This window comes from Barbus barbus (assembly GCF_936440315.1).
Source record: "Barbus barbus genome assembly, chromosome: 20".
Taxonomy (NCBI): Eukaryota; Metazoa; Chordata; class Actinopteri; order Cypriniformes; family Cyprinidae; genus Barbus; species Barbus barbus.
Window position 1 is genome coordinate 23,973,731 of NC_136748.1, and position 16,262 is coordinate 23,989,992.

Consider the following 16,262-nt stretch of genomic DNA (forward strand, 5'->3'; position numbering starts at 1 on the left):
CCTTGGCAACTAACTGAAATAAAATTATAGGTTTAAGTTAAAGTACTAAAATTGCTAAAACAAACAAATTATATTTATATACACACACACCATAGTATATCAATAAGACTAAAATAAAACTAAAAACCAGTCTTGATATACATGTATGTATATATAACATTTCTGCTGAATAGTTCCCATTGTGACAACATGCCCCGCCCCATAAAGACCAATTTGTGTTCAATGGACTGTATGTGTTTTTATATGCAAAAATGGAATGAATTTTCAAGAGCCTTTCTAGTCAAACAAAGGTGTTCATTCAGAAACTGAATTTACATGTGGTAAATAGAGGCTAGAGTATGTTTTCACTCTTTTCCACACGGTCTCCTCTATAAGCATGAGTGATGTGGCTTAGTGGTTTACAGATTACAGCTTGTAGGTTCAAAACTGAGTGCTGAAAGGCTGATTTATGAGTTCACCCAACCCATCCCTCCAGCGTGATTGTACTGCAAGTTGTTTTAGCTCACAAGTATTACATTTGCTGTCTTTTAGCAAATATTTTGTCTATGACATAAAAAGCCACCAACATGGATCCAGAGTTGTTACTAATAGCGGAGGCATAACGTCATCTCTGTCTGAGAGCAGATCCTCAACCCAATCAGAAAAAAAGCATTTTGAGGTGTGAAAAACATTCAAGATATGGGACTAGAGCCTTTAATCTGGTCTCCAATTGGCTGTATATTTTGTGTTGCATGTCACAAATCGATATGCAGGATGAAAGCGGGTTTTCTCTGCTGCTATTTCTGGACACTGGCATGCAGTGTCATGCCTCCCACAATTTTGCATATCACCCAGGCAACCATTTAGAAAAAGGCACTTGCATCCAACTCTGTCTCTTTTGTTGTAAAGTGAATACTTCATCCTTGCTGCAGCTGCTCGCATGCCGTCAATGTGACCAGCCAATGCAATGCAAAGGGCTCTATGGATTTTTAAAGGGAAACACACCTCCAATAATCACATCTGCTTCCAGCTGGGTGGGTTTCTTTTGTGAGAGCATGGCACATGTGCACTCTGTACTTATGAATGCTTACTGACTTTGCTTGCCATGCACGTGTGCTGGACGCAGCCCAGACAGGACCAAATCAGCTGCTCACACAAGCTCCCCCAGGAAGAATTTCTGTCTCTCACTCTGCCTCTCTCTCTCAACCAGTCTATTCCCTGCTAGAGATGCAATGATAAGCTGTTGGCTGGAGTGGAAGACTTGTGCACAGAGAACACAGATGCTCTACATGTATTAGACGAACACACACACTCACTGTAAGATGCCAGCTCATCTGAGCCTGGCAGAGCAGGAACGGGAGTGGAGGAATACGGAGCTGGGTCTCATTGCGATCTCGGAGAAGGGTCGGATGAAGATGTGCGACATTGCGAGGAAGCAGAGAGGTAGGCGAGATGCAAATGATAAATATGACATTATAATTGCTCTATCATCTGCTAATACAACATCCAAAATAAACTGAGCATATGCATCCTAAAATATACAGACATAATGATCATTTTAGTTGGCATAAAGCTGTTAGATATACCCATTTGACTCCATACACCAAATAACAACGCATTTCTGCATGGTTAGTTCAGATAGTGACGTATTAGGAATGGGTTATGTATGTGTGTGATGCTAGCTGTGCTAAATGTGTTTATAAGGGTCTCGCATCACATGATAGACATCTTTTATGTAATGCCCCCTGATGTCAAGCTCATCTGCTTTAATTTTCTTAGACCAAGTGACTAAAATATGCATGACAATTCAGCAGTTCTGATAGGTTCCGCATCCGTCATGCTCCACACTTCACCCCTAGCATGGTTGTGATCTGTAGTGTAAAGTTAACCATCGCCACGTACTCTTCAGTCAGGCGCTGAATTTGTTGTTCTACAGAGCAATAGTAAAACAAATGTTGCCTTTGTAATTGTGTACAGGCCTTGGGCTGTCTTGATTCAGAGAACAAAGTCAAAACTGGCATGAGACAGGCCTTATGTTCATCTTTATATCTGCCTTTTGGCACTCAACTTTTGTTTATAGAGGTGTTTTTAAAGACACCGAGAAGGTTTGCATAGAATGGGAGGCCAAGCATGTATCGGTTGAAACACACTACTTAGTTAATAGGTTTACCAGAGTACACCACATGCCAAGTTATCTTTTAACCCAAGGGTATTAATTCTGGGTTAAGTAATGTTGCATGCTTGTAAAGCACCGTTTTTAGGTTTTGCTGATTTATGAAACAAATGCTAAATGTATACAGTATGAAGTGTCAATGTAACCTAGGGTTAAAAAGGTAGGTTTTTTTGTATGTGGCGAGAATGGTTAAAAATATATTCACTAGACAGATTTATTAATTCCAAAGTTGGAATAATGTAATTAAAATATTGCTTTTTTTTTTCTTTTAAGATAGTATTACAAATAAAATTACTTTAATATTTTTTTTATGTGATGGAAAAACATCTATCATCATGGTTAGCACATATTATTATCAAGGTTGAAAACAGTTGTGCTGCTTAATATTTTTGTGGAAACCATGATACACTCCTTTCAGGATCCTTTGATAAATAGACAGTTCAAAAGAACAGCATTCTTTCACAAAATTGTCAATGTCTTCACTGCCACTTTTGATCAATTGAATGCATCTTTGCTGAATTTGTATTCATTTCAAAGGGGAAACTCTCATGGGACAATGGGATTGGTACTTGTCTGAATAACAATAAAACTGATGCATGCGTCACTCAAAGGTTTGAAGTAACATCCTTGTGTGCTCATTTCAAGAATTTTTACAGACAAAGAGATCAGTCATGAAGGCTTCCACTAGGGCTGCAACAACGAATCGATTAAATCGATAAAAATCGATTACTAAAAGAGTTGGCAACGAATTTCATAATCGATTCGTTGTGTCGCGCGACGCGGAGACGTTTGATTATTAAAAAAAAAAAACTTTAGTTGAGCGCGGAGCGAACACACTCGGTCTCTCTCGCGCACGGGTGCTAGCAGAGTTCGGCGCCTCATAGACAGGGCGGAGCTAAAATAAAAAACGAGCGGAGGTAGAGGAAAGATACATGGGAGGCAGAGAAAACCGTGCGACCCAAGTCATCCAAGGTGTGGGAGCATTTCACACTAAATAAACAGAAAAAGTGTGTTAACTGCAATGCAAAGTGTCTGAACAAAGTAAGTGTGTGTGTGTGTGTGTGTGTGTGCATCTGCGAGTGTGTGCGCCTGCAGTGTAGTGTAGAGAACAAGTTCTGACATTCAAACAAATCCTGTTAAATTTTCTGATTTGTATTGTTCTTTATTTTTTATAAATTATTTATTGTTCTGCAGGTGCGTGTCTACGTCGTTAGGTGCCCCCCCTACCAGATGTCTTGCGATAGGCTTGTTTTTAGTAAATTTCTAACTGCATCTGGCGTATCTTGGCATGTGTAGTCAGCTACCTAGGGCCGCTTACTTCTCTTCTTTATTAATTTTAGGCATTTTAGGGTGATCTAAATGACAAATGTCGAGAGCGCATAATGTTACGCGATCATGTAATGCGCGAGCACGCATCTATCCACTCGCAAGCGGATTTCCTTCACTCGCACAAAACTGGACGTGTGCTTTTAAATCTACATTGTTCTTTTATGAATTGGCTCGGGTCTCACTCAGATATTGTGTGTATGCTCAAACGTTATCCTCGCATCACTGAAGACCAGAAAAGCTTTTTTTTTCTAATTCAACTGAAGAGTAGGCTTTTCTCACTAAATGGAAGCAAGCTGAATATAGTTAGCCTTCTCTAGTTATTAATTTTATTAATACTTATTTTAGTTAAGTGCTTAAATTGTAAATATGCATTTATAAAATTATTTTATGTAGTGCATTTGTATTTTGTTGTTTTTGTATATAGTTATAGAAGCATATCAACCAGGTTCCAGAAATAATCACTAAGGCTGCTTCTGAAATAAGTGGGGGTGCTCTCTTAATGCACATTTTCACATATTTTGTCCCTTCTATTGCTATCAATATGCTGATACTTCAAGAGCGAATCCTGCATAAATATGCAGATGTCATTCCGAAAACTTTGTAACGTGTGTGTGTGGGCAAAAAACAAAGTTCTACATTTTAAATGGATTGCCTAGAAAGCTTGCAAAGAGCGCTCATAACCAATAAAGCTGTCACTCTTTGTTCATCGCGATCTCACAAAGTTCTGTGAGGACCAATGAATCTCACACTGTGCAATTAATAGCCTATATAATATAGGCCTATTAACAATCATGTATCCAACCCCTCCCCCCGGCCACCCTCTTTTGAGGCAGTGCCCCAGACTGGCCCCCCCATTTAAAATGCTCTAGACACGCACCCTGTTGTTCTGGCAGCTCAGGTGGCACTTTATTAAAAAAAAAAAAAGTCTATATATTTGGCAGATATAAAGCATACATGTGTATGTTTTTTGTGTTAGTCCATTTTATTTTTATTTTATTTTATTATTATTATAACAGCTCTGGGATGTTCAAGGAGCAATGTGTTTGTGCACTTTCTAAATATTTTAGTTCTGTTTTTGAATAAAGGGTTGGAAATGAATGCCTTGTTTTTGGGTTTTTTATCCGATTCATCGATTAATCGAAAATATAATCGACAGATTAATCGATTATTAAAATAATCGTTAGTTGCAGCCCTAGCTTCCACTATGCATTCCTTGTCGTAATGTTGTAAGTAATCACACCCCTGAACTTCTAACCTGCCTTTCTGCTTTTCAAACCGAGTTGAAGAGTTTGGTAAACTTCAGCAGAAACTTTAAAGGCCAAAAAAAAACGAAAAGACTTTCCCGTTTGGTGTTCATTTATCTATTTTGTCTGAGCACCAAGTAAACAGCCTCTCTTTATTTTCCAGATTCCAGATCTGACGCGAAACCTACAGCCCTGGAGCAAAAAAGAAAAGCATGTGCTCCTCCGAACAATAAATCAGCACCGATTAATATCAGCAAGAAAAATGGAAATAATACAGGTCTAAAATAGCTAATATTTTTCCAGAAATTTAATTAGCATTTTCCTTTCTCAAAGCCTTCAAGTGCCTGATACTGCTGCCATGGATACAATGTCAATAATGATTCACTCTTTAGAGCCGAATCTTCCCAGTTGCTCATTTTTGTCATTCATTCCAACATGGATTATATTATGCATGTAAAATTTCAGAATGATTTTGTAATTTAGAATCAAATGCACTGAAAGTGGACGAGAGACTGCAATTGGCCCGGGAACGCAGAGAGGCGTATCAAAAACAGCTGGGTATTTTCTTACTCTGAACATGTAACATCATAGCAAATTGAAAAACAAAGCTTTATTAAGTTTTTCTTGGTGTACCTGAACTGTAGCCTTGCGCGAGCGTGGCTGGCTGGCGAGAGAAGAGCGGGCCAAGCAGTTCTACGAGAAACACCTTGAGGAGCGAAAGAAGAAGTTGGAGGAACAGCGACAAAGAGAAGAAAGGAGGAGGATGGCAGTCGAGGAGAAGCGCAAACAGAGGCTCAAAGACGAAAGAGTGAGTTTATGCATGAGAAAAATGGTGACCATTGTTCAGTGGAAGAGATTGTTCGCAAAGCTTATGATTCCAGTGAACAGTTGGGACATATATAAAAAAAAAAAATTAAAAAAAAAATTAAAAAAAAAAATCAATAAAAAAAAATCTGATGGAATTTTTATACATAAATTCAGGTGTACTTTGTCCACAATATTAACTAAAAACAAACTTTTAGATGAGAATATTTTTTTAATAAAAACTTAGGTTACAGTGAAAAGACATTACAGAATAAGTCAACAAAATGAAAAAAATATATTTCTTAAATTTATATTTAATAAAATTATATTTAAATTACATTATATAAACAATTGTATATTACAAATTCAAATTAATTAATTTTTATTCATTAGTTCATTTCAAAATGATTCACCTCCAAATACTGGTACTGTAATAATAAATCCTATAATAAAACAAACACACACTCTAATATAACTAATTTAAAGCATAAACCTTGAGATCAAAATCTTTCAGAATCATGAGAAACTAATTCAGTCAAATGTGTTCAGATTTTAAACCATGTATACCATCTGTTTGTGTGGGTTTCTGTCTGCAGCAACTGAGATGAAAAATTGCTGTGGAGACTTTGCAACCATGATTAAAAACATACGGAGCATGGGATTATGGGAGTGTTTTCATCCTGTGTTTTAGGAGCGTTATGAGTCTGTGGTGCGGAAGACGATGGAGAAAAGTCAGAAGGCCAAACAGAAACCTGGCCACTGCTCAAGAAAGGGGACCAAGAACAAAAACAATAATGGTGAATATTCAACGCATGATTCAAAACGCAGTAACTGGCACCAAAACTCTCTTCTAGCCTTGCATCTACTTTCCCAACTCCCTTTCTGACCACTTTCTGTTAGTCGCTCTGCTTTCTGCTCTCCTCTAGCTAAACGCCACGCTCTTAGTCAATGGGAGATTGACCTTGTCCGCCGTCTTCAGACTCCTACCGTCTCTTATCTAGCCAGAAGCAGGAGTGCGGTGTGTCTGTCACGAGACACAGGTATCACTTTAGAGGAATTTACAAATCACAAGGAAAATCACAAGTTTGGAGCTGCTGGATGTAATAAATACTGGCTTCCTGTTTTCTTCTCATGCTCATTGCTTAAACCTATTTCTCCATACTTATTCATCCTTGTTTAAAAAAAAAAAAAAAAAAAAAAAAAAAAAAAAACCATACATCTTCAGTTGTTCATATTTGTCGTCGTTCAGCCTCATGTCATTCCATGAACTCAAGCACCACACGAAAGCCCCAGGTGCATTGTGGGAAAGTGCCAAAGAGGCCTGCAAGCTCAAGTCCAAACATCACCATCCGCAGAGCCACCAACAGAGAGCTGGTAAGAGTTCACATTCATTTTTAGACCATTTGTTTACATATAAAAAATAAATGGTTCTTTGTCGCATGACATACTGCATGTGGTTTTTGCAAAAAATATTTCAGGTAGCAAAAGGAAACTTTGAGGGACTGGACTTGAAAAAGCCACAGCTACAAACAGCAACAAACGAAATTAAAGCCAAACAGGACACAAACCCACCAGAGAACACGGTCCTCCCAACATGGTACATTTTATATTTTTGTACAGCACAATCTCTTATAATTAAGCAAAAGTCTTTCCATATTATATCACTGCTGTCTAGGAGAAACAACACCAAAGCTGCATTATATGGCAGTAATTTTCAGGTATATATCATTGCATGTCATGAAGACCAATTGCAAAGCAAAACTGATATAAGAAACATCTCCAGCAGTAACTTGCAATTTTACATTTTAACCACAGATGGCGACAGAGGCAAACATTCTGTAGTACAACTTCAAAGAGATCTAACTTGTGATTTTACTTTCTTACAGGAATGAATAAAACTAAACTTAAGTTTCCTCACACTCTCAGGCCTGGTTTCACAGACAGGGCTTAGACTAAGCCAGGATTAAGCCATAGTTCAATTAGGACATTTAAGTAATTTTTATGAACATCCTTAGAAAAAAAAAAAAAAAAAACACATTACTGGTTTGCATCTTGAGACAAAACAAAGGCACTGATATATTTTAAGACCAGCCAGTGCAAGATTTCAGTTGGAACCACTCAGACTTACATTTTAGTCTAGGACTACCTTAAGCCTTGTTTGTGAAACCGGGGGTCAAAATCACAAAATTATACTGTTGGTCATTATTCTCTCTTTATTGACCCATTTCCAAGGCTGCAGAACAGATCACATATCAAACAAGCCACACTCAAACAAGATAGCTTGCCTCCACTGCCAGAAGAGGACCTAGAATCTGAGGAAACGCTTGCTCAACATTGTCTGCAAGATAACCAACTCCAGTCGAATCCAGTTACTAATGGGCCTCCGAATACACCAACAGGCTCTCAGATTCCCAATGGTTAGTGAAAGACTTAAGATACATTTTCCAATGCCCACATTTGAATAATAATTCAGTTTAAAAACTTTGCTAAAATGGCTCTTTATGATGAGTACTGCATAAGGTTACTGTACTGTGGAACAAATAAATTGTAAGTCAACAAAACTATGATTGATAGAATTCCCAAATTTAGCATCAAGAAATAGTGTGATAGAGAGAGATATATATATATATAGCCCTCCAAAAGTATTGGAACATTAAAGACAATTGCTCTGTTGGCTGTGGGGTCAAGACATTTACAAATATGATTAAAAGATGAATGAGACAAAACTACAGAATGTCACATTTTATTATTGGGCGATTCAACACAGATGCTTTACCAGCTAAGAAGTTCAGCACTTTTAGAGTTTCATCCCTCTATCTGATGTGAGCATAAGTACTGGAGCAGTTGCCTCACAGGTCTTTCTAAGTGATCAGCTGTGTCCTGTTGCATTAATTATTCAGATATTAAAAGTAGGGAATGTGTCGTATCAGTTATATCCATTACTTCTGCATTCTGAATCTTGCATTTGATGATGACACACACAAACCAGGATGAAGATGAGCAAGCTGACTTTGAGAGAAAAGCAAGCAATTTGGATGCTAAAAGATAAGAGGACGTCAATTAGAGCTATAGCAAAAACAAAGGGCATGGAGAAATCAAGAGTTTGGAAACCACCAGCAACCCACAACTACCTGATCGGCTGAGAAGAAAACAGTAGTTGATGTCAGACAAATCACAAAATCTGGCAACCAGCTTCAGCAGATTTTTGAGTTCTCTCAACTTATTTTTGTAGGAGGTTCTCAACTTTGTTGTATAAACTTAAAACAACAAGTTGAGAAAACTCAAATCTGCTGAAGCTGGTTGCCTTAATTTTAAGTTGGTTCAACTTTTTTTTTTTTAAGTGTAAAATACATGTCTGTAAAAATCACCAACAACTTCCAGAAAGGGTGATGCTCTGACAATCTACTGTCCTCAGGAGACTTTGACACAGAATTACAGATGCTACACAGCAAGATGCAAACCTCTGACCAGCACCAAAAATAGAAAGGCGAGATTAGAGTTTGCAAAAAAGCACAAAGGTGAGCCAGAAGAGTTTTGGAACTGTGTTTATGGACCGATGAGACAAAGACGAACCTTTATCTAAGTGATGGGAAAGCAAAAATGTGGAGAGAAAAAAAAAAAAAAAAAAAAAAAAAAAAAAAAAAAAAAAGGGAACTGCAATGATCCCAAGCATACAGCCTCATCTGTAAAGCATGGTGGAGGTGGTGTCATGGCATGGGCATGCATGGCTGCCTCTGGAACAGGCCCCCTCAACTTCACTGATGATTTAATGTATGATGACAGAAGCAGAATGAATTTGGAAGAGTACAAAACCTTCTTGCCTACCAATATTCAAGAAAATGCCACCAGATTAATTGGGAAGAGCTTCATATTTCATCAGGACAATGACCCAAAACACCCTGCCAGTTCCGTCAAGGTATGTATAAAGGCAAAGAAATGGAAAGTCTTAGATTGCCCAAGTGAATCGCCACATTTAAATCCGATTGAACATGAATTTCACCAGCTGAAGAGGAGAGTAAAAGGCAGAAACTCCCCAAAACAAGCAACAATTGTAATTGGCTGCATTAAAGGCTGGGAAACGTATTTCAAAGAATGAGACCAAGAGTCTGGTGATGTCTATGGGTCACAGACTCACTGCAGTGATTGTGCGCAAGGGATCTGCAACTAAATGGCTTTTAATCTTATATCTGCCTTGTTCAACTGTCCCAATACTTATGCTCACACTAATAAGTGGGATGAACTCTAAAAGTGCTGTTCTTTTTATTTGGCAAAACATGTGTTGAAATGGCTAATAATAAAATGTGACCGTTTAATATGAGACAAAACTACAGAATCATATTTTCAAATGTCTTGATAATTTTGTCTTTACTGTTCCAATACTTATGGAGGGCACTGTATGCATGCGCGCATTATATATATATATATAATCCAGTACACTCACTGGCCACTTTATTAGGTACACCTCGCTAGTACCGGGTTGGACTGCCTTTTGCCTTCAGAACTGCCTTAATTCTTCGTGGCATAGATTCAACAAGGTGTTGGAAACATTCCTCAGAAATTTTGGTCCATATTGACATGATAGCATCACGCAGTTGCTGCAGATTTTTTGGCTGCACATTCATGATGCGAATCTCCCGTTCCACCACATCCCAAAGGTGCTCTATTGGATTGAGATCTGGTGACTGTGGAGGCCATTTCAGTAAAGTGAACTCATCGTCATGTTCAAGAAACCAGTCTGAGCTTTGTGACATGGTGCATTATCCTGCTGGAAGTAGCCATCAGAAGATGGGTACACTGTAGTCATAAAGGTATGGACATGGTCAGCAACAATACTCAGGTAGGCTGTGGCATTTAAACGATGCTCAATTGGTACTAAGGGCCCCAAAGTATGCCAAGAAAATTTCCCCCACACCATTACACCACCACCACCAGCCTGAACCGTTGAGACAAGGCAGGATGGATCCATGCTTTCACGTTCTTTACACCAAATTCTGACCCAACCATCTGAATGTCGCAGCAGAAATCAAGACTCAGACCAGGCAACGTTTTTCCAATCTTCTATTGTCCAATTTTGGTGAGCCTGTGCGAATTGTAGCCTATGTTTCCTATTCTTACCTGACAGGAGCGGCACCTGGTGTGGTCTTCTGCTGCTGTAGCCCATCTGCTTCAGGGTTCGACGTGTTGTGCGTTCAGAGATGGTATTCGCCATACCTTGGTTGTAACGAGTCATCTTACGAGTGCCTTTCTATCATCTCTAACCAGTCTGCCCATTGTCCTCTGACCTCAACAAGGCATTTTCGTCCACACAACTGCCGCTCACTGGATATTTTCTCTTTTTCGGACCATTCTCTGTAAACCCTAGAGATGTTTGTGCGTGAAAATCCCAGTAGATCAGCAGTTTTTTTTTTTTTTTTTTTTTTTTTTTTTTTTAATACTCAGACCAGCCCATCTGGCACCAACAACCATTCCACGTTCAAAGTCACTTAAATCCCCTTTCTTCCCCATTCTGATACTCTGTTTGAACTTCAGCAAGTAGTCTTCACCACATCTAGATGCCTAAATGCATTGAGTTGCTGCCATGTGATTGGCTGATTAGCAATTTGTGTTATCAACAATTGAACAGGTGTACCTAATAAAGTGGCCGGTGAGTGTATATAATATCTAACCAACAATACACACAAAAATATCGCCACCCTTGGTAAATATGATCAAAGGCGGCTGTGAAAATTAATCTGCATTGTAAATCCTTTTCTTTTATTCATAAAAATCTAACCTTTCATTGGATAAGAATTTAAAATGAAGGGAAATATCATTATGAAAAATGTTTCTCAAATACACGTTGGACAATTATTGGCACCCCTAGAAATTCTTATGAGTAAAATATCTCTGAAGTATATTCCCATTCATATTCACAATTTTGAGCACTCCAGGGTGATTATGAACATGAAATTATCCAGCCATGGCTTCCTGTTTCACAGAAATATTAATAGGAGGGAAAACAAAACACATATTCCCTTAATCATCCATCACAATCAGAAAAACCAAAGAATATATTTCTGATGTGCAGCAAAAGATAATTGAGCTTCACCAATTAGTGAAGTGGCTTTAAGAAAAGAGCTAGAGCAGTAAAAATTCCCATTTCCACCACCAGGGCAATAATTAAGAATTTCCAATCAACATAAAATGTTACGAAACTGCCTGGAAGAGGACGTATGTCTATATTGTCCTAATGCACGGTGAGGAGGAGAGTTTGAGTGGCTAAAGACTCTCCAAGGACCATAGCTGGAGAAGTGCAAAAAAAAAAGATGAGTCTCGGGGGTCAGAAAACCTTAAAAAAAAATAAAAAAAAATGGTCAAACAGCACCTACAATCACTACATGTTGTTTGGGAGGGTTTCGAGGATTAATTCTCCTAGCTCATCCAAAAACAAACTCCAGTATATTCAGTTATCAGACACGACTGGAACTTCAAATGGGACTGGCTTCTATGGTCAGATGAAACAAAACAAATTAGCTTTTTCGCAGCAAACACTCAAAACGGGTTTGGTGAACACAGGGATAAAAAGTACCCAATGTTTACAATGAAATATACTGCTGTATTTTTGATGTTGTTGGCCTATATTTCTGCTGGAGGTCCTGGACATCTTGTTTAGACACATGGCATCATGGATTATATCAAATACCAACAGATAAAAAAAAACAAACATCAATAACTGACTGATTCTGTGAGAAATCTTATAATGGGCCATGTTTGGATCTTTCAACCATACAATAATCCAAACACAAACCTTAAACAACACAAAAAAAGGGTCACTGAGCACAAAACCAAGCTTCTGCTGGCCATTCCAGTCCTCTGACCTGAACCCTGTAGAAAATGAGTGAGGTGAACTGAAGAGAAGCACCACCAACATGGAGCGGGGAATCTAAAGGGTCTGGAGTGATTCTGGATGAAGGAATGGTCTCTGATCTCTTGTCGGGTGTTCTCTAACCTCATCAGGTATTATAGGATAAAATTTAGAGCCGTCAAACTGGCAAATGGAGGTTTCAAAAAGTAATGAATAAAAGGGTGCCGTTAATTGTGGCCAATGTGTATTAGAGAAAAAACATTTCATAATGATATATCCTCCCCATTTTAAATTTATATTAAAATATCCAATGAAAGGTTAGATTTGTGAATTTTTTTAAATAAAAGATCAAAAGGATTAACAATACAGATTATTTTCACAGCCTTCTTTGAGCATATTTACCAAGGGTGCCGATATTTTGGCCATGACTGTATATGTATATTTATTTCATACATTAATATATAAAAGATTCCTCTCAACATTTTTCACTTTAAGGACCAAGTCAGATTGGTGACGCAGCACAAGTCAGAGCTGCTGCTTGGACTTCAGACCCTGAAGAAGCCACTCGCCTGCTGACTGAGAAAAGGAGACAAGCCCGACTCCAGAGAGAGAAGGAAGAAGAGGAGCGCAGACTGAAGGAGGAGATGGAAAGGTTTTTTATTTTTTATTTTGTTTTAATTCTTACCTTTCTTCCATTAGTGCAAGTCCTCTTTTGTGTCTTAGTACTTTACAACTGCTTTTGTTGATTAGTGCTAAATTGTATTTGTAAAATTAAAAGGCCACAATTTAAGCTGTTCTTTGTTGAAGTAACTGGACAGTTAAATATGCTAAAGTTACAATTAGGCATTTAAAAAAAATAAAAAAATAAAATAAAAAAAGTTTGAACTTCATGACATAAATTCTTAAAGTGTATTAGGCACCTAACTGAACTTATGTGGCTTATCTTCGCAGAAAGAGCAGAGAGGAACTGGTCCGTCGAAGAGCTGAAGAACGAGCCAGACAGGAAACAGAGGCCCTGAGACTGGAGGAGGAGAAGAGGAAGAGAGAGGAAGAAGAGCGACTCAAGGCTGAAGAGGAAAACGCCCGCAGACAGAAAGAGGAGGAAAACAGGCTTCAACAGCAGGTATTAAAAGCTTTTGGCTGTTTAAATCATTTTTACAAACCTATGTTAAAACATTTAAAATTACTGAAAAATGTGAATAAATTGAGCTCTGGCTTGAATTTGACGTCGATTTGACCAGTGGGGAAGTGCTCAGGAAAACAATATTGTCCATTTGGTGAAAAAAAAAAAAAAAAAAAAAGACACATCAGGCTTATATAGTGATTCCTATGCTCCTTTCACTGACATGTCTTTTGGTCAAGTTTTTTAGCTTCTGTCCCTTTGTTTTTTTTTCCCCTAAAATAAAGCTTGGATCATATGTTAAACTGATAATTGGAAATAATACAAATCCTATAATCTCTATAATGTATTCTCAGAGAGAGCAAGAGGCTCGTCAGAGGGTGCTGGCAGAGCAGCAGAGACTGGAAAGAGAGAGTCGTTTCCAGAAAGAGGAGGCCGAACGCCAAGAAAGGAAAAAGGTACAACTTAGAAACAGACAGCTGATTAGCTAACTGTGAAATTGAGAAGATCATTATTCATTTCTTTCAGAGAAAAAAAAAAAAAAAAAAAAAAAAAAAAAAAAAAAAAAAAAACTGTACTGACCCCAAAGCTTTGAATTGCAATATTCAAAATGTAACTTTCATTCAGCAAAGATGCATTAAATTGATAAAAAAAAAAAAAGACAGTAATATGACAGTTTATAATGTTTCAAAATAAAGTTTTAAGTTTCTTTATAAAACCAATTCATCATGGTATTTAGCAGCACAACTGTTTTCAACATTGATAACAAGAAATGCTTTTTGAGCAGCAAATCAACATGTAAAAATGACATCTGAAAATTCATGACAAAATTCAGCTTTGCCATCACAGGAATAATTAAATGTAAAATAAATAAAAATAATAATAAAAAAAGTCATTTTAAATTGCAATAATATTTTACAATATTATTGTTTTTACTGTATTTTGATCAAACATATACAGCATTGCTGAGCATGAGACGTTTTTCAAAAACACTGAAAATCTTACCGACACTAATGTATATTGTGCTTTCAATTTTTCCCAAATCAGCGTCTGGATGAAATCATGAAAAGAACAAGACAGACAGACTCTGAGAACAAGGTATGACTATCACTGGCAGGAGCTTTGATTATGCCACATCTAGAGGCCCTGCTCACTTTTTGTCCCCTTTAGAAAACCGCATCAGTGAAAGACAACTTGCCTTGTGAGAACGTGAAGCCTGTAATCAGGCTACCAGGTCCGGGAAAAACGCCAAAACTGGAGCTGAGGGACGAGGAGGATATGCTTCCTACTGTGGCCTTCAAGGAGCGACGGTCCTTCCGCAGTCTTTCTGGCCTGGATGAGATACAAGCCCATCAGCAAACCGGTATATGAATGCATTTATTTGACAATGTAAATCTACTTTTAAATCTAACATAACTAAATATATGAAGTTAATATTATGCAACTCAAGTTTAGATTTTATTATTCAAGGATTACATTAATGCAAGAATTGTTATAAATTTTTTTTTTAAGATATCTAAAGTAAAAACTTAAAATTATTTGGTATAGTATACTATTAAATGCTTGCCTCCTGTTTAACATTATATATATTTTATTCTATTAAATTCAAATTTGAAATTTGTTATACAGTTGGTATACAAAATGTTAATGTTTCTCCCCATACTTCAGAGGTTATTTAACCCATGGAACTGTCATACGATGCCAAGACCATCAGAGCAACTTCAGCAAGCTTGTCTTTCTGAACAACACAAAAACAACATATGCACTTGATTTCCCTGCACTTTAATAAACCTGTAGTTTAATAGTCACTTCATTCTACAGATTACAGTTCTCTACTGCCCAATTAAAATACCTAAATTACTGCTTGATTTGCTAGAGTGACATGCATCGCTCAGTAGCCAGATAACTTTGGGTATGTGGTAAGATTCACATAATAACTATAATAATACTTATAACAATAATACTTAGACTTAAAAGGTAGACTACCCACCAAATAAAACTTGAATGATTCATTTTTAAGCTTTAATAATTTTATATTTTAGCCAGTATGTTTATGGTGTTATGAAGAGAAATGCTTTCTCCTCAAATGTCTGAGTAGTGATATAGAAGTCTTATGGATCTTTTTTATAAATATACACATGTAAATGGTAATTTACCTGCACGAATGCATACTGTACAATTTAAAAGTTTGGGGTCAGTACGATTTTTTAAATAATGAATACTTTTTTTTTTAGCAAGAATGCTTAAATTATCAAAAGTGACAGTAGACACTTAAGATTGCTACAAAAAATTATATTTAAAATAAATGTTCTTTTGAATTTTCTAATCAAAGGATCCTAAAAAAAAATGATTAAACTTGCTACAAAAATATAAGCAGCATAACTATTTTCAACACTGATAATAAGTTTCTTGAGCACCAAATCAGCATATTAGAATTATTTCTGAACGATTATGTAACACTGAAGACAGGAGTAATGATGCTGAAAATTCAGCTTAACAATCACAGAAATAAATTACATTTTAAAGTATATTTAAAAAAAAAATAAATAAAAAAAATTGTATTTTAAATTGTAGTAATTTAACAATATTATTTATTTTTAAATCAAATAGCTCCTTGGTGAGCATAAAAACTTTTTTAAAAAAATCTTACAAACCCCAAACTTGTGTGTATTTTCTATACAAATATTTGTGCTAGAAACTATTCATGTAATTTAAGGATCTCTCTTTGCAATGCTGCTGCTTTGAGTCATGAGGGCAAACACATATACA

At 36.9% G+C, this 16,262-nt stretch overlaps 1 protein-coding gene across 1 annotated transcript; it reads left to right on the top strand.

Moving 5' to 3' along the window:
* Positions 1–1,202: 1,202 nt before the first annotated feature.
* map7a (microtubule-associated protein 7a) lies at positions 1,203–16,026 on the top strand. Its single transcript, XM_079443681.1, has 14 exons — positions 1,203–1,422; positions 4,889–5,002; positions 5,209–5,283; positions 5,370–5,533; positions 6,221–6,326; positions 6,779–6,903; positions 7,008–7,126; positions 7,762–7,946; positions 12,869–13,025; positions 13,325–13,496; positions 13,850–13,951; positions 14,541–14,591; positions 14,664–14,856; positions 15,162–16,026. The coding sequence occupies exons 1-14, from the start codon at positions 1,302–1,304 to the stop codon at positions 15,170–15,172; spliced, it is 1,695 nt and encodes a 564-aa protein (XP_079299807.1). The 5' UTR covers positions 1,203–1,301; the 3' UTR covers positions 15,173–16,026.
* Positions 16,027–16,262: the final 236 nt, after the last annotated feature.

Coding starts and splice junctions, on each gene's coding strand:
- map7a (XM_079443681.1), top strand. CDS start 1,302: ATGCCAGCTCATCTGAGCCTGGCAGAGCAGGAACGGGAGTGGAGGAAT. Junction 1,423..4,888: donor CATTGCGAGGAAGCAGAGAG/GTAGGCGAGATG, acceptor TTTATTTTCCAG/ATTCCAGATCTGACGCGAAA. Junction 13,026..13,324: donor CTGAAGGAGGAGATGGAAAG/GTTTTTTATTTT, acceptor TTATCTTCGCAG/AAAGAGCAGAGAGGAACTGG.